This window comes from Hemibagrus wyckioides, linkage group LG03 (genome assembly GCF_019097595.1).
Source record: "Hemibagrus wyckioides isolate EC202008001 linkage group LG03, SWU_Hwy_1.0, whole genome shotgun sequence".
In the NCBI taxonomy this organism is placed as follows: domain Eukaryota; kingdom Metazoa; phylum Chordata; class Actinopteri; order Siluriformes; family Bagridae; genus Hemibagrus; species Hemibagrus wyckioides.
The window spans coordinates 23,883,833-23,909,990 of NC_080712.1; the positions used below are offsets into that span (position 1 = coordinate 23,883,833).

The 26,158-nt window shown below is 39.4% G+C and overlaps 1 protein-coding gene across 1 annotated transcript; it reads right to left on the minus strand.

Moving 5' to 3' along the window:
• pkdcca (protein kinase domain containing, cytoplasmic a) lies at positions 1-24,718 on the minus strand. Its single transcript, XM_058386371.1, has 7 exons — positions 23,573-24,718; positions 13,548-13,670; positions 8,891-9,165; positions 8,248-8,327; positions 7,742-7,849; positions 2,067-2,240; positions 1-1,118 (listed from the first exon to the last, which is right to left on the minus strand). The coding sequence occupies exons 1-7, from the start codon at positions 24,266-24,268 to the stop codon at positions 1,033-1,035; spliced, it is 1,542 nt and encodes a 513-aa protein (XP_058242354.1). The 5' UTR covers positions 24,269-24,718; the 3' UTR covers positions 1-1,032.
• Positions 24,719-26,158: the final 1,440 nt, after the last annotated feature.

The following is a 26,158-nucleotide window of genomic DNA, read 5'->3' on the forward strand; positions in this document are numbered from 1 at the left end:
TTGAGATTTTTATATTTTCATACAAAAATATTGCTTTCATCACAAGTGTCATTATATACACCACATAGTTAAGAAAACCAAAACCAATGTACATGTTCTACTTCAGCTTCATTTTAATTGCTTTCCCTGAAAGCAAAGACTCGTTTTATCCTTCACATGACAAGTAAAAGTTCACATTTCCTTGGGAAATTTATAGGTTGAGAAAAATCACCTTGTAATGAACAAGGAGTCACACAGACTGCAGGTGTGGATTTGGATCTTCTCCACAGAAGACATCAAACAGCTGCGATTCATTTTAAAACTGATCACGACACTTGGCTGATGCACATGCACAACAAAAATGTCATATTCAGAAAAATACATTAAAACTCTGTTTCTTCATTTTACAGTAAACCGGACTTTCATAATCATAATAAATGATCTTGCACTGCCAAAATACTTATTTGAAAATATGGCTGTATCTTTTACCATCCCTTCACATCATATAAACAAACTAGAAAGATTTGGAATGAAAGAGGAGCTCTGTAAAGCTCTATAAAGCTCAGGATGAAAACTAAAGACCCTGTGTTCACTTTTTAAAAAGTGCTCATGACTTATGAGAAGAAAAAACAAGGAGTGAGGAGGAGATTCAATGCATTCATAGATATGAGCTGGATTAGGCATACCTGAGTCCTGAAGGTGTAACCTGCCGTGACATAAAACAGAAAGTGACACAGGAAGAAGAATAGGTGGTTTGGGGAAATGAAAAAGAGGAAGAATTGCTCCCTGATGGCAGTGTATCTGAGTGCGACTGAGGATGACTTTTGAAGGTACAACTCCAACTCTGAGATTATTTTTAACATTCAAAATAGAGGAGGAAGGTCAAATGAACGATATTCTCCATTGCACTTCATTATGTCTCAGTGTGCTCAATGTCCTCATGAATTTCACATAAATAATTTTTAAAAATGAATGGATGGATGGAGAGCCGTGAACCTGACTCGTCTCAACCTGACCACAGCTCTTCCACCTCTCTCTCTCTCTCTCCCTCTCTCAGCTGTCCAGTCGGATATATGTTAGCTTTCCTTTATCTGGAGCCATATTCGAGAAACCCGTCTTGAAGAGCACAAGCTGGTGGCCTGGGGAAAAAAAAGAGACAAAACGAGAGGATTGTCAGTGAAGATGCATGGGAAAATTCCACACAAATGAGACACTGGATGAAAGGGAATGAGGACATTATGGGAGAAAAACATATAATAGCTAATCAAGGAAGGGTACTAAGAGAAACAAAGAGGAAAAAGACGGACTGCAGGAAAAACAGAGGATGAGTGGAAGGAAAGGCACCATCGAGCATGCTCAGGAAGACCAATGAGCCAGAGAGACAGTGAGGCCAGAAAGAAAGAGAGGAGAAAAGAAGAGAGGTGAGGGGGAGGAGGAATTCATGAGTGGTCAGCTTGAGGCTGTTCAATAGAGATTAGCGACGGACGTGCTGATGTGCTCCTTTCAGGCCATGCTTTAATGAAGTGGCAGTGTGCTGCTGAGGGGGAGGAGAGGAGGGGCGGAGCACAAGGAGCGAACAAGTGATGAAAGAGGTGTGTGGGGAGGAGGCGGGGACGGCAGCCAGTGTACTGTTTGATCAGGAGAACGTCTGTCAGCACAGAACCTTTACTGAGATACCCACATACTCTCTCTTATACACACACACACACACACACACACACACTGATGCTGCCTTGACATGCACCTCAGCTGCTTCTATATTCCATTAGCAAATTCATTGCATTGCATTTCTATGTTCTGCTTGTATCAGACTCTCTACACAGCCAGAATGTAGCACTTTCTTACATTTCTTCTTTTGATTGTAATAATGAACAGAATGCAGCTAATCATTAGAATTTTAACTTATATGTTTAATCATTACAATTCTTTTCATTTATAGAAACAGAGCAATAGTGTGCAATGTCACAATGAATCATTTCCTCTGCTGTTCTGACAGAGTAAGCATTAAATCTAAACCACCCTATTTATGGACTGCTGTTTCTGATCATTTGAACTGCACATGAAGGAAACATTAGTAAATTTCGTACCTGTCCAAGTGCTCTGATTGGTCATGATGAAGGCTCTGCACTGGGCGTGGCTCTCACACACACCAATGGCCTCGTCGACACTGTAGACAGACAGCATGCATCTGTCGTGCTGATAGGATGGCCAGCAGCGGTAGTTCTCTCCTGGTATAGTCATGTCTTCTGTCTGTTTATATTCTGCATTGAAAAAAGAAGAGTGTATGTGGTAAATGGGAAACTAAACATCCTCAGAAAAATGCTTAAAGAGTCTTGATTTTCAATTTTTCAATTCAGTTTATTTCTATAGTGCATTTAACAATGGACATTGTCTCAAAGCAGAAAAAGTATAGAAACATAGTATACAAATAATAAAGTTTAAAGTTGAGTTACTATTTATCCCTAACATTTATCCCTAATGAGTGACCCCGAGGCGACAGTGGCAAGGAAAAACTCCCTTAGATAATAAGAGGATGAAACCTTGAGAGGAACCAGGCTCATCCTCATTTAGGTGACACTGGACAGTAAATGAGGTAAATGATGATAATGTCATTTCTTCAAGATCCCATGTATGGAGCAAAGAACACTTAACTATCCAAAGAGATAAGTTACCCCAGGAGCCCAATTAGTTTTCATAAATCAAACATGATTTGAGTGTGCATTTTCAAATACCTCAATAAAATCAAACACTGAGCTCTCTCCTCAATCAAACCCACAATAGTTGTGCTTTGCAACAGACACATTACGGCTGTGTTATTCTACCCTGCATGTTTAGTTTCCTAATCTGAAAAATGTACTTATCCTGTAGCTGTTTCCATCACCGCCAGCATCCTCATGAGATTTCACAGTGCAAATGGTTGACGTTAATTACATGTGAACTGATCGCGCTCAACTCTACATCATCAAATCTAGTAATTACAAACTTGCTTAAATTAAGTTTAGTATAAGCAATGAAATCACGTTTTGTTGAGAAACCTAATATTTTTTTGTAAACTAGACGTAATATTTTTTATTAAATTTGACCACATATTCCTTTTTGTTGCAGTGTGCAGTGATTTCTGTGGTGGAAAATGATAAAATGATTGTTCAGTTTATTGGGGCAAATCAAAGGCGGTTGATGAATGATGACATCATTCAAAAAAAAAAAAAACCTTTCTTAGTACCTTTATATTTTAAGAGCGTACTGTGTGAGACACGCTGTCTCATTGTGCTGCTTTATGGGTCTGTGCTGGACATGTGTCCAATCACTCACACACTCACTCAATTACACACTCTCCATTTTCTTCTCTCTCTCTCTCACACACACACACACACACACACATACACACACACACAGACACACATGCCAGCCATCATGACCCCAGTCACAATGCAGACCGTCGTCACCCGGCAACTGCAGCGAGAGGCAGAGCACAGGAGGGAAGATAAAGAGAAAGAGAGAAGGAGAATGAAGCAGATAAAGACATATGAAGACGGTGTGTCTAAAGAAAACTAAACCAACAATGCCTCCCATGCTTCATCCGTCCCAGCCCTCTTTCTGCTCCACTGTCTCACTTACTTACCCCAACACAACACCACTATACACCCAGTACACAAAAGACTAGTTGTTTAGTAATTCAAACAGTACTTCGGGAGAACTCAATACAAATCATTATACTGCAATTAAAAAGACCATATCTGTTTTAAATCCCCCTCTATACCAGCAGCTGCAGATTATACTTAAATAATTTACTTCTTTTTTTGTGTGTGACCTTACATGTAGAGGAAGGAATTAGTCTTAAGACAGTGACAAATACACTGTGGTCAAGCAGTCACATTTGTCAAAGCAACAAAGTGGAGAAAGATTAGGCGGTGGGTTTAAGGATAATCATTTGCTGTTCCCATCCGGACCAAAGGAAAATATTCCGAAACATAAACCAAGCGAGAGAATCAAACGAGAATGAATGGCTGAGAAACAGGCCTCTGTAACTTGGCCAAAACTCACATCAAACTGGCCACGCAGGCCAACTCTTAATGGCTGGATGCTGTGTTAAATCATTGTTTTTTTCTCAAACAACAGACAAGCTATCTGTTTTTTGTCACGGTGGGGCCATGCTCTCAGCTGTGGCATCTGTCTTATTTATGTGGTGACATACACAAAATTTGACCTAACATTTCAAAACCTTGTTCACTGACCCCCGAATACAGAGTAACACCATGTACGTTTTGTAGTGTGCTTTAAATCATAGCTGCTAAATTCGGTCTAATAAAACACACAAAACTTACAGCCAGTATGTTACATACAACTCAACTCCAGGTTTGTGATCCAGCTCAGAACAAACTGAGCAGTTCTGCATTTTTCTTATGATTCTCACCACACCACACAGGAAGTAGAGCTTCTTTTCTACGCTATTGACTCTCATACCAAATCGGACCTCAGTGCTGATGGACCCCACCATGCAATGTGATGTATGATGTGATTTTTATGTTAGTCTGTGGATTAAATGCTTTATACACTGAAAGAAGCGTTTAAATGTGGGTGAAAACATAAAAGTATCCATGTGACTGTTGGTTCAGTGTTATGTGTTGAGTAGATTCTGTGTTCAGACTCTCTTGAGGCTGTTTGTTCAGTGTGGATTTGGGCTGGGTCTGGCACAGGCATGAAGAATGGATCAGCGTCTCCAGATTAGTCTGTAAGTTCAGCTTTCTGTCACACTGACAGCCGGCCTGATGAGTACAGTACGGCCTCTTCAAAGCATTGAGCTCAACCTCACGACCTCTCAGCCATGAATTACTGATCCTCTCTCTTTCTTTCTCCTGTCTCGCTCTGGGACGTGGTTGAATGGGTGGCGAGAGGCAGGCTGATTTACTAGCCTCATCCACTTGTTTTTAAAGAGAAGGATTGGTTCGTTATTTTTTTGATGCAAGGCCGCTGAAGCTTCTGTCTTAAGCTGTGGGTTTGTCTGAATTTAGTGTCTGGAGTGTGTGGCTGTGTGGTTTTAGGGAGGAGGGGAGTCACAGATCAACCCCTCACCACCCTACCACCCCCTTCACGTGGCCTGAGGACCGGGGAAGAACCAGTGTGCAGTAAATAACAGCAACTAAAGGATACTTTATGGGCCTAATGAATGCTTTATGGAGCTCTCACTTTCACTAAATGGCTCAGTTACATGCTGGAGGTATGATGTTGAGGACAGAAGGAGGGGGAGATGGAGAAGGCTCTCAGTAGCAGACAGTCTCTGAGTGGATCCCTGAACACGCCGAACACTTTAAGAGATTCTTTAACAAAGAACTGTGAGCGGAAAAGAAACGCTTATTAATCCTGCTGTGTGCATTGATGCTAACGGGGAACGTTACTAGAGCGGTCTGTAAATATTCAACAGGTTCTGAGAAGGTTAAACAGCAACATTCCACAAATAACGTTTCTGCAACGTTCATAAAACAGCTGCGGTAATTATATTCGGCTTCACAATGTGATTCTGTGGTTACTGGCACAACATCATCAGATAGATGAAAGAAAGCAATTTTTGAAATTTAACTGTTGTGGGAAAAGTTAAAGAATGTTCAGAAAGCTCGACAGTTTGAATGTTCTTGGAAACAAAAGTTCTGCTAATCTAAGGACACTTTTACACCTGTTTCCATTCGCTAAGGGAAACTGATACATTTGGTTGGTCTGTTATTTAGTTTGGCTTGCTTTCACATATAAGTAACTGAAACTAAAAGCAAAAACCATTGGCTAAAGGGCATGTAGTGCTGAAATATATCTTTATAAAATTATTTCGTTCATTAAAACACACAGACAATCTCAGCTATTATATACATCACACTACATTTCTACAGCACTACAGCTCTGTCCTTTGGCTCACTTGGTGCCTCCCTGGGCAGTTTAACAGAAAAAATGCTGCCTGCATCCAATAATATACACCATATCTAAGTCACATCATAATAAACATCCTGTTAACTTCCTGTTGAACCTTTACACACTGCAATCAAACCAAACTGGTTTGTTCGGAACCCGTTCAGATGATATCAACCTGGTTTTTTTGGTGCAAAATGGATGCATATTTTGTTGTATATGTGAAATGCTGTATATGTGAATGAAGCCTGGAAAATTAAGGAACTCCTACTAGAAAGAAACATGTTAAAGGTGCTATATATTTACTGAATATATAACTAAGTAGGTAGTGGTAATATCCGTGTATTTCTTTTGTAATAGACTGATATTTATGTAACAGAAGCATGCCTGTTATTGAAATAAACATGTTTCGCTGCAGGGAAAAGCCTTTTCTCTGAGGTGTGACTGGAAAGAGTTAACCAGCCTGGCTATAGAGATACTTTCTTAATGCACTCGTCACTCAACAAGCGTCTGTCTTTCTGCTTTAGAGGGCAAATGGAGCGAGGAGAGGAGATGGGGAGAGGTAGAGAGTGAGTAAGTAAAAGAGTGAAGCACAGGTTCCAGACTGCCAATGTGAAAGAGGCAGAACAAGAGCAGGCAGAGTGGCATGAAGAAGAAAAGTAAAAGTGAGTATGTGAAAGGAACAGAAAGGGAAAACCAAAGGAGGTTAAATGACAGAAGAAAACTTATAGCAAGCAATAGGGATATGATAGCTATGATGACTTTACTTTCTCACAGAAGAGCCAAAAACAAAATTGACCTTGTGTTCCAACATGGTTACATAAACCCTAATCTTTTTCATCTCATTTGCCAGTGGTCTGCTGCATTACACACACACACGTGCGCACACACACACACACACACGCTGACAGAATTTAGGACGCACGTTCACAGTGCAGGGTGTAATGCATCCTGCTGAACCAGAGCAGGAACTAGAGGAACACAGGACAGGAAGGAGAGAGGAGTGGGTTATGTAACTACCCCTGACTGCTTATCAGTCATAGGAGGAGAAGGCCTGCTGTGGATAATCATGTTCAAATGTTATCAGATATTTCACAGAGGAAAGATATGAAGTCCAACTGAGATCTTTAATAGTGACAAGAATGAAAATACCCCAAGGTGAGTTTTTAGTGAGTTGCAAAAATATTTATATCTTTTAAACAAAACTGATGAATTCCTTTCAGTTCACTTTTTTTGCAGTAAGATTGTTTTACAGTTCCAGCTCTAGTTACCTGTTAGTTAGTAAACTCCATTGTACCTTATGCTTGTTTCCAGAAGTTAACAGCTGCTGATGTTTTTTGCAGTGCTACAAGTCACCTGACTAATGCTACATTCACACATAAAGTAACCAGAGATCATTAATTTTTACTAAGAGCTGCTTCCAGTCACATAAGAAACAGCAAGCTTTGCCGACTAGATGTGGGGGTTTCCAGAGATGCAACAAGGTAGAGAAATGTTTAACTTTACACAAATATGGAGCGACTTGGTGCAGTGACTTCTGTACCAATAGGAGTGAAGACCAGAGCGCATGTGACAAAGATCTGTGGCAAAGAGCACATACTGCTTCTCCTTCATCTTGTACATGTATGCTATGACGTGTACGCCTATACACTGATGATTTTGTACATATACTGTTTATTTTGTACATAAACACCAAAGCTCCCTCCATAGTGTTTGACTTTATCTAAATAATGTAGTAAAATCTATATAACTCACTGAAGCCTGTTTACTTTTTGTTCTCATTATAGCAGCTATTGTGTAAAATAGTACAGGAGGAGAGCTTTGGATAATAAGATAAATGTGTGTGTGTGTGTATGTGTGTACTTACTTATTTTGTGTTTCTGTGTGTCATTCAGAAGGTAATGTCCATTCCTATACATCTCCAACACCTTCTCAAAGTGAGCTAGAGTCTCATCTGTGTCCCAGAGAAGTTCCCCTAATACACACACACACACACAAAAGTTAAAAGTTGTTTTGCATACCCCCAAAGCTTCTCTGTTTATGAAAAATGAATCACACGATAACACGGACGACAATCAGTAAACAAGCTGAGCTGGAGCTTTTTATGATGCCGCGCTTTATCATCAGCATCGAGCCCACACACAGCACCCGCATCTGAACGGTCTGTTGTGCCCCAGAAAGGCAGATTTCAAACCCTGTATGACATTCCATCAGCCTGATGAACAAACTGATAGGAATCACACACAAAACATGGGAGCGGGTATACAGGAGAGGAGAGAGAAAAAAAATTCAACGGAAAAAAACAAAAAATACATCCCAAAGAGGAAAGGGAAATAAGCAGGATTCAGAGTGTGTGAGAGAGAACATACTGACCTGTAGAGTTGACAATGGTGGCAAGGAAAGGCCTCAGAGCTGAAGGAGCGCTGTGAGGAAGCAGGTAGGTGAAGAAGAACCTGAAGACAACAATAAGAAGAAGAATCACTGTAGCTGAAACACAGCAAAGAATAACTATTCATACACTGTGTAATCTCAGGAGTACTCATATTGTGGCACTTGGATAAAGAAAACAGTTTCACGTTAAACTTTAGACTTTAAAATAAATCCCACAGACAGATTTATTATATTTCAATATGATCAGTAATATATCTTGAATAATACAATAATCTAATGAGTATTGGAGTCTTCTGAAGAGCTTTCTATTCCGGAAGATTCCATAGAACATAATAAGTTCATGTTAAAATTATTTACAGGCCAAATTGTTTAGGTTATTGAGGTTTGGATGAAACCCGTTCAATTCAAGTAACCAGTCAAATATGCTAACAACTATAAGAACCCAATAATAAATATAATCATTTTGATAATGATAGGTTGTGATTTCCAGCACTGCAACAAAGTAAAAAATAATAACAATAATAAAAAGGAGCTCCTGACTATGTTTCTCAGATCCCATTTTCAGAACCACAGTAAAATCAACAACAGGATAACGGTCAGTTCTGGGTTCATGGCCAGTGATTACCTGTAAGCGTTGTATAGATTCCTCTTCTCGTTAATACCCTGGCAGTAGCCGCTGATGCACGGGAGGGTAAAGTTGCGAGCAGGGAACTCTAGGCGGCAGTCAGTAGGTGAAGACGCTGAGCATGGCGTGTCCTCCACGCTGGCGTCGTCCAGGTCGGTCACCTTTAACTCCCCATCCACCAAGACAAACTGCCTGGGCCTGAAGTCCAGCAGGGTGAGAGAGCCGAGCGGTGAGTGGGCCAGGTAGTGGAGCAGACGTGCCAGACTCATGCAGATCTACACAGTGCGATAGAGAATATATCAGTTTTGTTCTTAGAGATGAAATCAGAAACAACTGTAGTATAAAACAAAGTCATTCATCTTTACTGTAGATGAGTCTTTTGTTTAGTCGCTCTCTAAACATGCTATACTCAACATATGTGTGTGTGTGTGTTTGACGTGGGACTGCTGTGGATTGTGCCACTTAGAAACCACAACAATGGCTTTGGACTGCAATTGCCACAAACAGTTTTGTACTCAAGCCCCCATCAGTAAATAGTTAATAACTTCAACGAGACAGACTCCATGTTAAATCTCAAATGAATTTCCTAGTTACACAATTACATTTTTTGTCCAAATAGTACACAGTTATAGAAGGGAAATCATTTATAATCACACTATGTGATGAGAACCAGATGAGGATGGCTTCCCTTTCGAGTCTGGTTCCTCTCAAGGTTTCTTCCTCATTTCGTCTCAGGGAGTTTTTCCTTAGCGCTGTCACTGTTCTTGCTTACACATTAGGGATAAATTTTATATAATAACATTTTTTATATCCCGAATTTAGATATTCCTGTAAAGCTGCTTTGTGACAATGGCCATTGTTAAAAACGCTATGCAAATAAAATTGAATTGTGTGTGTGTGTGTGTGTGTGTGTGTAAATCTCTTATCCCTACAAATCTCTCAAAGCACCACTTCAGTGTGTGTACGCAATTGTATGTATACGTGGGTGCCCCAATGATTAGCGCTCCTATTGTGCCTGAGGGTGTTAGGGGTCAGACGAGGGCAAGTGAGACTGGGGCCAGTGGTGTCGAAGAAGAAACATGTCACATAAGCTGTACGCAAATCCTCGCTACCAAAAGAGCACGGTGAAGCAGGAGGAACAGAGCAGAAGAGAAAGGAGTGGGTGAACTCATTGCCTGCTTTACACACCAGACAAAACCTGGTTTTAATGTACTCAGGATTAGGATGCACTTAAATGGGCTGGGTTTTGCCCAATGAACTGTGTGTGGGTTTTCTTTCTTGATGTAATCAAGCAAAAGTTGAGTAGAACCCGGAAAAAAAAAATGGAATTGGAAACAAAACCAACAAAAATGCTTGAATCTGTTGCAGCAGACATTAATAAACATTCTGAGATTCAGGGGGAAAAAATCTACCAGGAAGCTGTTTCAATGCCTTCTGTGTACAAAGACTTCTAATAATCATGCACGAATCCCTGAAATAATACTTGTTTAAATATAAACTAATGATGACTTAATCACAAACTGATGAAGGGTTAACCTTAACTATGACGTGAGTCTTATTCATTTGTGAATAATGATGGCCTTAAATACATGCTGGAACATGCTTGTTAGTTTAATGTATTAATTAAAACAAAATGCTCTATAAGAAAGAATGTGAATTAAAACTGCGTCATTTTAAATTGTTTGTATAATTTGCCCGAAGCAGCTGCGTACACAAACATCATTGGATGGCGCTGGATTACTTTCATAGTTTCATACTTTCACTGATCATCTTTATGGTAAGTAGAAAAATGCACTAAATCTAAACAACAATCATTTCATTTCAACCTATTTTGCATTTCTCTTCAAATCCCAAGTACTCGTACATACTCTGTGTGGCCCCGGGACTCACTTAGCAGACGCTTTTATCTATTGACATTTAAAACCAGTGACTAATGAGATTATTTTCTGGTGTTTTAGTCTTAGATAGACCATAGTTTTGTTTTTTTTGTTTTTTTTTTTAGCCCTATATCTGAATTAATACCTTAATAACTAACAAACATGTACTAGCGTAGTTAAGGTGGTTGTTACTCATGCATAAATGTATTAGTTTGTGATTCACAAACATCACAAATCATCACAAGTTCATATTCAAGTAGTATTAATTCAGATATTAGTGCATATACAGCTATTTATATTCGTATACCGTTCTCGGTGCACATGCTCAAAGCAGGAAATCAACGTGTGCAGATTTTAGCTTTCAGAGCAGGTTTAATTGAAAAGTCCACGTGTCTCATTCTGACTCTGAAGAGGCCGTGGTTGAGTGCAGTGGCTTTGAAAGCCTTCATCATTGCGCACAGGAAATGGCTCTGGATGTAAATGAGCCGTTTGGTAGTCAGCAGTTTCACAGTCGTCCCCAGAGCCTATTAGTTCCTCATATGCAATTCAAATGGTCCTAAAGCCTTGCTGTGGTGCTTCTCTTTTGTGCAACGTGCGCATGGTTGTACAGTGCTTCCCGGATAAGATAGGAAATTGTGGAGGATATTTGAGTGTAACTGCCTCATGCTGTATAATGAAATCAGGGAATCAGATATGACTGCATGATGAACAGGTTGTTAAAACTGAAGTAAATCTTAGTGACTGATTCTTAGAGTCGATTATTGGATGTCTTTGAAATGAACACAGGATACTCTGTAGAAATTAGAAGAAAAAAAATAATCATGTTCACGACAAGTCATGTAACACATCTGTAAATGCTTTTCGCATTCCAAGCTAAAAATATAATTTTCTAAAGTGCTTGTCACACTTCACTTTAAAACTCAGTCTTCACGTCAAAAAATGCAGTGCTCATGCTTTTGCTTTTCTGAAATTCCTGATTGCGGAATAGAAAAACCTCTCCAAGATTATTTCACATTAATAGCTTGTAAAAGCCCATGACAAATTACAAATTCACACTCACTGCAAACAAAACTGAAATGTATCCTACATATTTTTAATTTTATTTTATTTCAAAAAGCCATTATGATTTGCTCTACTGGAAATCCAGTCACTGTTACTGAGATGTCAGGAAATGGAGCAGGAAAGTTAACCTGGCAAATATACTTTACTGAATACGAAAGTATGTGTTGCAGAGGTCCTGTTTCAGAGGTCTTTCGTTTGAGAAACATTAGGACTGGCAATGCAAAGCCATTCTCCGAACCTGAAAAACAATCGGAGTGTTGAGGGGCTGACAAGTCCACACTGAGTTCAGTGTGAATTGCTGTGCTGAGTCATATACTGCTGTGATGACACATAGATGAGTGCGGTGCACTCCACCGAAAAATGCCGGCCGTGTGCTTCTGCTGCAGGCTGTGTGTTTGAGTGTTTCTGTGTGTGTGTATGTGTGTGTGTCTAGAAAAATGCATGTGAATCTGAATCTACACAGCTACAGTAGATATAAAAAGTCTACACACCCCTGTTAAAATGTCAGGTTTTTGTGATCAAACCAAGATAATTCACCCACAATGTGAAAAACAATCAGAAACCTTTCTAGCGAGAAAAGGAAACATAAGAAAAAAACTTGCAATAACCTAAGATAAATATACACACCCCTAAACTAATACTTTATTGAAGCAGTTTTTGATTTTATTACACCACTTTTTCTTTTTGGGTAAGAATCTTTCAGCATGGCATCTTAACTTGGCCATATTTTCCCACTCTTTCTTGCAAAAACATTGTAAATTCTAATGGCATCTCTTGTGTATAGCTCACTTTTTAGATAGCTTCAGGCCAAAAACATTGATCTTTTGGTTAAGTTATTCCTTTGTTGATTTGGATGCATGCTTGGGTCAGTGTCATGTTTAAAGTTGCAATTTATTTTACTTTATTAAAGTCGACTAAAAGCAGCACTAAAGCGGTGGTGGGCTTTTTTTTTTTTTTTTTTTTACACCAAACACACCTTTTGGAATTATGGATTTATTATACTCATAAATTCAACTGCAAAACTTACAATAATAAATAATATAATCAGACAAAATAGAATAGAAATATAAGATACATACCGTAGATATAATCAAATAATCAAGAGTAACTAGATTATTATAAAATTCTAATATAGAGATCAATTAAATGGCACATAGTTCTTTATAAATTGTAAAAACTGCTGTAAAAATAATGATGAGATTTTATACTCTGGAGCTAGTACTGAATTCCTCAACAGGAGCATAGCAAACTACAGGAAGTAATAGGAAATGATTTTCCTGGCCTGCAGTAGTGAGGGCAAGCTGTAGGGTCAGCTGGGTGATATCTATGACACACGCCATGAGGGAACGATATTGGCAAAGATGCCACATGCTGAAAGTCATCCGGTGTACTAAAGCCCCTTCCTCTGAACTGAGCTGAGCAGGAAACAGAATCTCGGTCTCACACTGCAGCCAGGTCTGACGTTACACAGCTAACTTACTGTAACTGCGCTCACTTTCAGCCGCACAGAAATCGAAGACATGTGAAATAAATTTGAACATCTCATCTGCTTACAGAGTGTACAGAATAAAACCTCGCTGTCTGATTGCACGCTTGGTTGCCGTGCTTCAGTGTGTACAGTATGAGCAGTTCCCCGTGTCCCCTCCCACTTTTCCTCCTACAGCAGACACACACTTGATGGAATGTGTGATAGGGTGCAGACGCAGACACACACTCACTCTAAACCGCTCTTCCCAGGGTGTCTGCAGCAACTGGATCATCTCTAGAGGGCTGCCAAGCTCCGTGATAGCTGTCACCGTGTCTTTGATATCACTGCTGTCCTGGTAGCAGTAGCCATACAGCTGTGGGCGAGAGAGACAGAGAGAACACACAGTGAGAGAGAGAGCAAGGGCAGTGATATTAGTCTGTCAATCTGGTGAGATAACAGCACTGTGTAGAATTTCACTATTTTGACTCAGACCGAGAAGATTTTTGTGTGTGTGTGTGTGTGTGTGTGTGTGACACTGGTGAGGCCAAACCAGAGGAGTGAAGTATCAGATTAGAGATAAGAATAAATCAGTACCATGCTTTAGAGTCAGCAACTGGCATGAGTGAAGTACAATGAGCCAGTAATATTAGGTATGGAAATTTAATTAGGAAGCTCGATCATATGAGCGTGTGTGTAAAACGAGTGCAGGGTGTGTGTGGGTGGGGGGTGGGGTTCAGAGTCACTAAGTGTCCTTTCCCCACCCCGTAATGCTGAGGCATGCATGCCGCTGCATTTGGCGCTTTGCTTACAGAAACATTTTCTTTAGCTAATTTGAGCCAAAGAAGCTAGTTAAACTTAAACAGCATGAAATTTCATCTGGAAGCAAAAACAACCCGTGGCAATGTGACCGACCCATACCACCACCGGAGTCTCTGGCTACAAAGGGGAAAATGCCGACCATGTTTATTAGCAGATCAGAGTCTGCCTTCTTCCTCACTCTTTTTTTAGTGGTTGGGTTAAGTTTACCTGGTTTATACTCAAATCCTCTAAAGACTATTAAAGCATAGAGTTTGCTGTTGCTGTTGTTGTGTGTGTGTGTGTGTGTGAGAGAGAGAGAGAGAGAGAGAGACTAATTTTAGGAGGGAATCCATACGCAGTGCTATACTCTCACACCAGGCTGGATAACATTCTGCCTGTGGATGTAGTGGCACCTACAAACATATTCCTTGCACTAAACATGACCAATTCCTAACATCGCTTATGTCTGATACAATAGTGAAGATGCTAAAAATGACGGTGGCAATGGTGTGCATCTTAGTCTTGCTTAGTGATGACAATCCTTCTACACACATGCTCCCAAAAACACACACACTGTAAGGAAGGACAACCACTTCAACAGATCGGGCGTGCCTGGCACAGACATTTCACACTCATAGCCTAGAGAATTTTAAAGGTGGTGTGTGTGTGTGTGTATATGTGTGTGTGTGGCTTGAAAGGAAAGCACTCTGGGCAGTGGTTGATGGAAAGCCCTTGTCACACCACCCTGCTCCTGGTGTTGAAGGAACCTGCACTTGAGGAAACACAATTTCTCACTCATTTCATTTCAGCTTATTTGAGAATTTCGAGTCAGCTGCTGTTGCCTTGATGTGGTGTTTGTTCAAGGCTTAACAGATCTGATAAAGTATTATAGTTGTTGTGACATGCTAAAAATGATGGAAGGTGCTGAAATAAATATGGAATGATATCAGACTCACTACTACTGTCAGATTAGTGGCAGACATGGAACCAGAAGCCAGGGCTTTATTTGTGATGACACACTTCATCTAAGCAGTGTGTGTGTGTGTGTGTGTGTGTATATACAGATGTACATATTTATTTGTTTGCATTCCTACTGGTGAAGTAATCTTATAACTGCCTCTGTATGTGTGTGTGTTCACAGTGTTGTGTAAGGAAGATAACATGCAGGAGCTTTGGTTGTCTGCTTGACCACATGGTGCCATTTTGTCTGAACTCAGGTCAAAGGTCAACCTGCCTGTCCTCTCTGTTTACTATGAACGTCACTGAGTTTCTCTGGTTCTGCTCTGTGTCTGTGTGTCTTTTTTTCCAGAACAACAGGGAAGAAATCTTCATCATCACAACTCTAAAGCTCTTCTTACTATAAATATGTTGCTCTGTGAAAACATTACATAAGAGAATCTTCCTCAAATCCTTTGGTCTTTTTTTGTGTTGTTTTCATCTGGTATATGCAGTAAATTGTTATGACACCACACACAAGACCAAAAATTCTTTTGCACATTAAGGCTAGGTCTTGGGTTTGAGTTAATTTACTCCTAAAAGAAACACCAGGTCTTCTCAGGAGTCTGTTTTGACTGGTGTTTAGATAAAATCACCAGCATTAAATGAAAATGAAATGCAAATGGACTTTATTTTCTGTTTTGTAGGTTTAAGTAATGTATTAATCAATGTTTTAGGTTTGTCCAGGTCATGATGGAGACAAGTGAAAAATAGACGTCATAGTTTCCAAGACTAAAAGCAAGGTTTCACGGGTTACGAGAGAAAACTGAAGGGACGCATGAGCATGAAAAGCTTCAATAGGAAAAGAAAATAGAGAATGAATTTTCACAAAGATTGAAGTATTTAAGTAAACAAATCATACTTAACTAGTTTAATATTATGAATTAATCTGTGCATTCTGTTCCGATCAAATGGCTGTTTTTCTTTTTATCCATTAAGAAGACAGGAGTATATGCAGAAGTTCACAGGAAATGGAAATCCATGGCAGGAAAAGTTATAAATATGCAGGGTTAGAGCTTGGCACCTTTCTTACAAGTGCATTTGTGAGAAATCAAACACAATCACGCTCACACTTGTTAAACTTCCTGTACATTTTGTGTGACACTAGCTTGGAAAAACACCTCCAATCTTTGTACATGTTATGACATTTCCACATTTAACAGAATGGGCAAAAGTTATGACATGTTAAATCAACTTCGTTGTTTTTTTTTTTCCAGTCTCCTGTATCTCCCTTTCCACAAGTGCGCAGCCAGAAAGTGTCTTGTTGCTGTACGTTCAATACAGTAGACGCATTCATCCTTAGTACAGGTGTTAATGTTAAAAATCATGGACAGTACAGCCTGCACAAAAAGCTCACTTCATGTAAAACAAATGACAGAAGGCAAACTGTATCTACAAGTATCTATCTACTTAACTGCTAACCGAACCAACCCGGAGTATATGCCAGTGCTCCAGGGCCTGCACAAAAGCATTTCTGTATGAAGTGTTATTAATTTGTAAATCCACACTTGGCCTGACAGGCTCGGTGCACGTGCAAACATGGACACGTCTGCCTCTGCCACACTCTTTTAATGAGGGCACCCTGGCAGCGCATCAAAACGGCCACAGGGATGGTGATGTTTGCGTAATGGGACAGGCCAATCGTAGCCAGGTGTTTACGGCTCTGGGTCAGTGAACGCACAACTGTCCTCTAGAACAAGAGGGGCTCAGTGATGGCGAGCGTGATCCTGATCGCACGACTCACGTGGGTGGTGAAATAGAGCTGCGATGAGATTCCTGCCTGGGTTAAGTGCATGTGTCATGTGTGTGAGAAAGAGAGAGCGAGAGAGTGTGTGTGTGTGTGTGTGTGTGTGAGAGAGAGAGAGAGAGAGAGAGAGAGAGAGAGGGTGGGTGTGAGGGTATAATTTAGTGCCCTATTTTCATCAGAATTTGGATGGAACGTCGCTGGAAAATCGACTGAGTCATTTCTCCCTTCTTGGAAAACTAAACTGTACATATCATTGACTTACTGTGCTTTTAATAGAGAAATTAAAAATAAATAAATAAAATGTATTTGCTGAAGGATGCAAGTGCTTGCAAAAGAGTTAAATATAAGCATAAACACATCATGCTTTCCCTCTACCTCGCCATTACATCCAGATTCAGCAAGATTTTCTAATTAGTACTCTCCTCCCTAAGGACAAATCCTTAACAAAGGCCACTTAATAAAATCCAGCGCAGCGAAAGCCGTCATGATGACAGCATCTAAATGAAATCTCTTCACCTATAAATATTTGCACAACACCCCCACCTTCCTCCCCTACCTTCCTCCCCTCTCCTCTTTTTTGGAATCTGGAGCCGTGAACTGAACCACTGAAAATAATCAGGATCTTTAAGAGCCTGGGTGCAACAGAAAGAGTGTAAGAAAAAAAAAGTGTGAGATAGAAATCAACAATCTCCCTCTGCTCTGCCTCTGTAGCCAGAAAGTCTGCTCAAACAAACAGCATGGAGCAGAGACACAGAGCAGGACAGGAGCGGAACGCCTAACAGGAATTCAGGGCCGTCCTGAGCAGAGCTCTCGTCGAGTAAGCACTTTCATTCGGGAATTCAGGAAGGTTTAATCATTGACAGTGCCGCAGTCAGTGCATCTTTTCCTTATCATGGAATGCTTATTTTCACATTAAGGAGACTCTTAGTGGTTATAAATCTGTGGATGTTCAGACTCGCAACTTAAAGATGATTCATGGTGTACCAGACTTCAGAGGGGAAACATTTTTTTCTAACATCCAAATAAAAAATGGATAGATAGATAGATAGATAGATAGATAGATAGATAGATAGATAGATAGATAGATAGATAGATAGATAGATAGATAGATAGATAGATAGATAGATAGATAGATGAATACCTTCCACAAATAAATAACTTTTGAATAAATAAATAAATAAATAAATAAATAAATAAATAAATAAATAAATAAATAAATAAATAAATAAATAAATTTATTTATGTTTATTTCTTAGTTCATTAATTAATTTATTTATTTATCAGTGTTAGAAATATATATAATATGATAGACAGACAGACAGATAGATAGTAAATAAAGAGTAAGTGTGTGCATAATTCTTAAATCAAATGATAGATAGATAGATAGATAGATAGATAGATAGATAGATAGATAGATAGATAGATAGATAGATAGATAGATAGATTATTAAAATAATATCACTAAATCAAAGTTGAATGAGAGGCTCAGTTGAATTAATGGAGAATCATACTATCCTTCAGCTGAATCAAGAGAGAGAGAGAGAGAGAGAGAGAGAGAGAACGAGAGAGAGAGAGAGGATGATCAAACTTCTAGTAATTATAAACAGATTTCCGGACATATTTATGAGTTTTAAATTTCATGAAAGGTTTTTATGTTCTTCTTCTTCGTCTTCTTCTTCTTATTATTATTATTATTATTATCATTATTATTATTATGTTGATTTGTTAATGAATTAATAAATAATAAAAATAAAAAAAAAATAAAAAAAAAATGTTTTATTATTTACAGTACTTAGTCAGATTGGTGACAAAACATGAATGAAAAGTAGCATGAAGGCAGGTCCGGGGAGAAGAGTGCCCTGGCCTGAAGCAACTAAGAGCTGAAAATAGATATATATGAAAAGCATGTAAAAATATAATCCACAGAGAAACCCTGATGCTGTTAGCTGTGTGTGCAGATAACATTCGTTGCCCTGTATTAGTTAACACACACCAGCAAGGACCTGCAGGATCAAAAATCTGCTCAAACGTGCAGCGTGGACACTCAGCATATATGATCAGATAGAAGAAATAAATCCAATTTGAATCGGCTTAAGAGCAACAATGTTTGAGAAATAAGGTCTAACTTTTTAAAGAAAGCAGCTTTTTGTTTGTTTCTCTTTTTTTTATCTTCAAAAAACAAGTTCATCTGACTAAATGGTTGATAGAGTATTATGTACAGGGATTTAGCAGTGGAGGAGCTTTACTTCTGTCATGGGTGCCAATGCTAAGTAACATTCACTTTTTGTAAATACTTTTAAAATAAATATCTTTGAAATATTGACTATATTTGGTATTTTTATATATACACATTTTTGGCTGTGTTTTTACCTTATGAGCTTAATTCAATTCTGTACAATCAGGTGGCCTGACCTTAAGTCTTCGATTCTGATATAAATATAATGAAATGAAAATATATTCTAATTCTTCTCTGTCAAAATTACGTGATACAGTCAGATATTCATAATAACAAAATTAAGAAATTATATTACTTTACTGAGATAAACAACAGTTATCAATAATGTCAGCCAATTTCCTCAACATTTTAAAATGAAAGATTTGCTCTATAAAGCAGCATGAAAGAAGAACATTATTATTATTATTATTATTATTATTATTATTATTATTATTATGTTTACATTTTAATGTTACTGTTAATTACATTATTATTTATTATTAAATCACTGATCCACTTGTGGTTTAGATAAATGAACGATGTTTGAGATCCACTCCAGTAGTTTTAGAAAATTCATTTAAATTAATGCTTTGTATCTGTGATCAATTTTAACCTTGCAAAATACATAAAATTCTAATGTTACATTTCTAAAACATATATAATAGAGTATATAATTACATTATATCTATATTAACAAATAATGCTATATAATACACTAAAAAAATTACACTACATCTGGCATTTTGGAAGCTTTTCTCTTTTTTTAAACTTCCTTCCTGTGGAAGTGGGAGGTTAAAGTGTTAACCCGTGTTTAATTACAGAGAGGGCTCGGGCTCAGGCCTTGGCCCCTCTCACGTCCTTCTCCCTGCAGAAAACAACCCTGGGGGTCTCTGGGTAAAAGACATCTAGCTTTCACATTAACACTAGCTGCTTAATGATTACCTGTCTCTCAGTGTGTGTGTGTGTGTGTGTGTGTGTGTGTGTGTGTACGCACTTCACAGAGGACATAATGTAGATATAATCTGCTTTAAAACAAAAAAAGGACATATACATATTCAGTACAAAACCCCTGATCAGCCCACCAAGAAGTGAAGAAAAAAAGACCCATTATCCCTCACACACACACACACATGCGCACAGACAGAGAGAGACGGGAAACACGCACATCCACCCAGTGACGTTGATTTATCTTCTGCACTCCAACATTCTCTCAACTCTCCACACACAAAGTTTCTGGGAGCACACTCAGACTGCCTCTGGCATTATCTCCATCTCTGATCTTTACCGATCGGTCTTGTTCACACTCACACAAACATGGCAGAGGGCACGAGAGTTATTTAGCTCTGCCTGAGGCTTAATCACCCCTAACTACTAACTACCATCTTCACACACACACACCCCCAAACGTGCATGCAACCAACACCACACACACACACACATACTTCTGCCCGTATCACATACACCTATTTATACATCAGGTGTACACTTCCATCAGAAGCAGAAAACAGACTCTTCACGTCTGCGTGTGCATTGGAGACGTTACCCACAGACATCACTACACTCTGTTTCCTAAAAAGATAAGGTCCGGTTTAAGACAGAACCATGCTACGTGCACTCCTACTGAACCCCAGCCTGGTTTTAATCAAGCCATCATATCAGATCTCACCTCTGACCTCTCGGACTGCACAATTCTGTCTAACGTGCTCATGCCAAAGAAAACGAAAAGCAACACTTTGAGTCTTAGACTGGTGAGGTTCGACTTCAGCTCAGGCAGCAGAAATCCATTACCGTATTATAATGCTTTGACGCAGATGATAATAAGCTGAATGTTTTAAGCTGAATGCTTATATTATAGAGATGTCACTCTTAAATCAATAATTTTAGAGAAGAGTATTATTCAAAAAAAATATTGCTGGTATTTAGGTGATGTGTCATCAGCCATGGTGTGCTGCTTTGCCTGGGAGCACACGTTTACAGCCCAAAGACGTGGCACTGAAATCAGCATAACTGCTTACTGAAGTTCTAACAATTTTAGAGCAATTTTATAGCTCAAAATATAACAATTCATTCCTTGGCTGCATCCCTCCAAGTTAGTCAATAATTTGTAAAATTTCTGTCATTTTCCGGCATGTGTTAGTGTGTATAAGTGAGAATTAAAGACTATAAACAAACAGAACTAACAAATGTGTAAATATGTGAAGATGTTTCAGCTAAGTGTGTCTTGTCCATGTAATCATTATCGAATCAAGCAAAACCCTTAGATTACAAAATAAGTGCAAGACTATAAACAGTACACATCCACTAAAAACAAATTAGAGGAAAAGCATATAACATATAGCACAAACTGAGCTTAAGAGTATAATTAATACTCACCAAACCCTATTTACAAAGCAGATTTTCGACTGAAGCCTAAAATTAAAAAAAACAATGAAATAAAATAAAAGCTTGCTGAAATGCTGAATTCAGCATTCAAACATTACCAGGGTTTATTCCAGCCTCAAAGCATATTCTAAACAGTGAGAGATAATTTACTTAACAGAGGTGTCAGTTCAGCACTGTAGGTGTTGGCTTAGTTAGACCAGGTGTTAATTCTACACTGTGGGTGTTAATTCTACACTTGGTGTTAATTCAAAAGCGTAAAAGTAAATTCACCATTTAACATGTTTAATCAGTACTGGGGATTTTAGGGTGTATATGCTGCAAATAACAAAAACAGAAAATTTGTTTGACGGAAGTTGTTCATTAATTTATTACCTCATCACAGCCAATATAAATCAGTGAACTGCACTGTTATTAAGTCTGTATTTAAATTTAAGCAAATGTATGATATTGACCATGTTAACAACTTTGTTCAAAAGCTTATATTTTCCTCATTTCTAATCTCCTCTATGGTAGTATGTGTATCATGGATTTGATCTAAAATGGATCATAACTTTTTGTGTTCCAGGCCAGCTTGAGTGCACACTTTCGGGCCTTACTCTTTTTCTGTATTATATATATATATATATATATATATTATGTATGTAATATGTATAAATATATACAGATATATATCTGTGTGTGTGTGTTTCAAATCAAAAAAGATTTGATGTAAAACGCAATTTTATACAAGCCAATTTGTCTGAAATATCTAAAATTTTTTTTGCAGCAGCACATCAACACAAGGTGAAGGTGTAGAAATCCTCTGTATGTTTATATGCAGCTCTTCCTAACTCGGCTGCTTAAAACTCAAACCTTTTCACTTCCTGAGTGCTGCTGGGTGTCGTGTGTTTCTGCTCTCCTCGGCGCTGCGCTTTTGGGATTTTAATTTACTTGGACTTTCTTTTGTCTGGGGATTTCCTGCTCTGTGGATCTCGTGTTGAAGCGATAAGGTGCAGATTATTTAGACTCTGTCTCTCTCTGTGTAACTTCAGTCTAAATCCCCGGCGCATGAATGAGCTTCTGTAATGTTGCATTAATTTCTTCGCTGTTCATCAATTACAAATAATTATTGCAGGTTTAATTCAGCACAGGTTTTCGCCTCTGCGTTTAGCGCATGCGTGACTCTCTCTCTCTCTCTCTCTCTCTCGATCACACGCACGCTGCAACTTAATCACATTTTTGTTTTGTTTAAGTTTCGCTAATTAACTTTTACCCAGAAACGAAATGCCTCACTGAATCAAAGCCAAACCAGTATCCAAAACACAGACAGAGATGAGGCGAGGAACAAAACACTCCAGACCACTAACTCAACCATCTGTGGCCAAACCCGCCGATCCACTTATTACACTTATTAGGAATGCCTGATAATCGTTATCGCGATATTGGACTTCGATGACGCTGTAATCTCCCTAAAATACTGAAATGTTTTATTACACAAACACTAGATCACGTTCCAGATGTGTGTCTATAGAATATGTGATCCGACAAACGGATGTATAATTGTCGAGATAACAAATGTTAAACACTAAAATTCTAAACCACTTGATTTATCTAGGTTCAGTAACCTAGATTTCTTCATCATCTGTTTACTGACAAGAAAACAGCCTTGAAAAATGAAATCATGTTTCTTGCTGTTTAAAAGGTCTAACAATTTCTTCAGTGATGCGCCTAAAGAATCTTTTAATTTCCCAACTAAGGAAACGATGGTTACAGCACTATTATGAATGCTATTAAATAAACAAATGGCCTTGTGTATTGTCCACAGGAGCTGAATACACACATTTAGCTGAAGTGTTAGAATAAACCCGTGTGCTCATTTTCACACGCCGAGCGTAAACATTCACACTTCCAATGCGTATTCGGCATAAAAGCTAAACACAAAGTGATTTAAGACGCAATTAACGCAAATAAGCAACTGGTTATTTTATTATAAACTGCTATTGTTTTAAACAATTTTTAATGGGGCAACTGGTGGATTTAATCAGTTGAGGAATAATATTTCATTAGACTTCACTGCGTTATTGGAGTTATTTGTTTATTTTGTTAACTGTGAAATAGTTTGTGTGCATTTAAAAAAAGTAATAGATTTGAAGCTTACCTTGAGGATGTTGGGATGTTGCAGTCTCTCCATCAGTGTCATCTCTTTGATGATCTTGAATGAAGCGAGTCGGTAACAGTCCTCAGCAGAACTGTATCTTTTCACGCAGCTCTCCATGTCGTGACCGCTGAGGTCCACGGATTTGAGAGCCACGGAGAAACTGTTGTTTAGCTCTGCTCGATACACGGCTTTGGTGTAGCCCGAGCCCACAAACTGCACACTGCTGGCTCTCTCCAGATCCTCGCACCCGAGCGCCCCGCCTGACCCGCCTGCAGCAGCCCGCCGCGTGGCCCTGGTACCCCGTGCGTGATCGTCCTCTCTTCTCTCCGCTGCTCTGTTCTGATCCCAGCTGCTCGCCCGCTCAAGATCCATCAGCCGTCTGCGTTCAAGAGGTCGTGCGGCGGCGTCCTCGACCCGAGTTTGGTAACGAAGCACCTCTCCGAGTCTCCCTCGTATCTGTAAGCGAAGCTCGCTGAGCGCCGCAGTGGTGCTGGACTCCGGAACCGATGCGGTTCCAGGCGCAAAGTCGTCGCTGACGTGAAGCCGAGACGAATGCGTTACTATGAAAGAGCGCTGTCGTGCCGCGTCGTGGCTTTGGTGCGGATCGAACCCGGGCACGAAGAGCACGTTCATGAGCGTGCCGAGACAAAAGGAGAAGCAAAACGCTGCCGCCAACATCGTTTTCCGCCGCTTCATCTTGTTCGTAATTATTATGACGAGCAGAAAATAGCTCGGCTTGCCTCCGCCTAGCAGCCTCGCAGCTCGAGGCAGCCTCGCCGCTCGGTGCTCAATGGTGTAGATGTGAAAGAGGGAGGAAAAAAACACTAAGACGCGGCTCTTTGGATTCGCGGATGATACAGTACTCTGGCTATATACGCTCTCACGTCTCCATCTCGTAGTTATGATTTAAGATCCACCCCATTTTAGGACTGATCGCAGTGACACTTGGCTCGTCAGCGCGCGCTCGAGATCCATCGGCATCGAGGGTCTCCCCTCATGCGTCCATCCCGCTACAACAAGCCTGCGCGCCGAGGTGCGACTCAAACACACATGACGTCAGCGTGACTGACAGCTGACTCCGGCTCGCGCTGAATGCTGTAGTTTTGTCCACAGTTCGCACGCCAATAGACCGTTTATAGATAGTAACGACGCCCGACTACGATTCCCAGCGTGCATTTCAGCCTTCCAGCGAAGCAGCGGCAGATCGAGGGGCGGATCTTCATCAGATTTCTAAAACGGGCACTGGTACTGAAAAAGTGGCACAGAAACACATGCACTGTATCTTTCTTTTAGTGAGGTGGTCACTCTTAATCTACCACACCTTACTAGGCATAAACTGAGAGATGATTATGCATTTTCACATTCTTATGGATTTCCACGTTTACACTTATAGTCTAGGTTCGTAATAATGGTATCTGATAGCATTTTAATAGCATAACTAAATTGCTCTATTAAAGCAATCACTGTGATTGACCTGTGATATACCCAGCTCCCCAAAGTATTTTTTTCCCCCGACTGATCCTTGGACTGTGTTAGAGTTTCGGCTGCTATTCTAAATTAATAGTCCGTTCCGTTTTGGACTGAAGGTTTGTAAGCCCTTTTGCCGTTTGGAAAGAAAGGGGAAAAATGTGTATAATTATGTCTCTAGGGTCGGTGAAGTGAAAGTCTAAATTAAAAACAGACACGAGGCAGGGGGCGGTGAGAGTGAGTGAGAGAGAGAGAGAGAGAGAGAGAGAGAGAAATAATGAAATAATGGATAATGGCACTTGTATGCTTCAGCTTTCTTTAACTCAGACGGGCAACAGCCAAAGAAGAACTGTGTATGATAGATAGATAGATAGATAGATAGATAGATAGATAGATAGATAGATAGAGGTCAAACGTCTGAAAATTCATGCCTGATTAAGTGCACCGTCCCTCTTCCAGTTCAAGGTAGGCACTGTGCCTATGCGTGTGCTAATGAGGAGTTACGGAGCCGCTATAACAGAGGAGTTTGAGCTGAAGGCCAGTGACGCGGCCATCCATCAGCCCTGCATTACTGCTCTGTTAGCGACTAATTACCCAAAGCAGCGCGGAGGAAAACGGAGCACAGCGGCCGCCGGTCAGCGGGGTGGCACATGGCCTTGCTATTATTTATAACACTCATTAACATCACTCACATAACTGATGGCAGTTCAGACGAGACGCGGAAAATTCGGCAATTGAGAAAATTCGAAATGTCTGTTGCTCTCAGTTTGTCATGCAGTTTTGGGTTTACACAAGCTTCTAGCAACAGTCGTAAACCTATTATATTATATTATATTATATTATATTATATTATATTATATTATATTATATTATATTATGTTATATTATATTATATTATATTATATTATATTATATTATATTATATTATACATGTCCTTACCACCAGCCTCTAATTATTTTATTTTTATATTTGTATTATATGTAGGTATTCTAGACTTAAAATACAGTACTGGTCAATTAAAGATGATTTTAGATAAAAAGCCTAGGCTATAGAAAGAAGGGTGAGGAGTTTAGCTCCATCTTCTGGGCACATTAATAATAATAATAATAATAATAATA

Bases quoted from the DNA above. Each gene is read 5' to 3' on its own strand.
- pkdcca (XM_058386371.1), bottom strand. From the start codon at position 24,268: ATGAAGCGGCGGAAAACGATGTTGGCGGCAGCGTTTTGCTTCTCCTTT. The intron at 13,671-23,572 runs GTAAGCTTCAAA...TCTCGCCCACAG, and splicing joins AACATCCCAACATCCTCAAG to CTGTATGGCTACTGCTACCA. The intron at 1,119-2,066 runs GTACGAAATTTA...TTTTTTCCCCAG, and splicing joins CAATCAGAGCACTTGGACAG to GCCACCAGCTTGTGCTCTTC.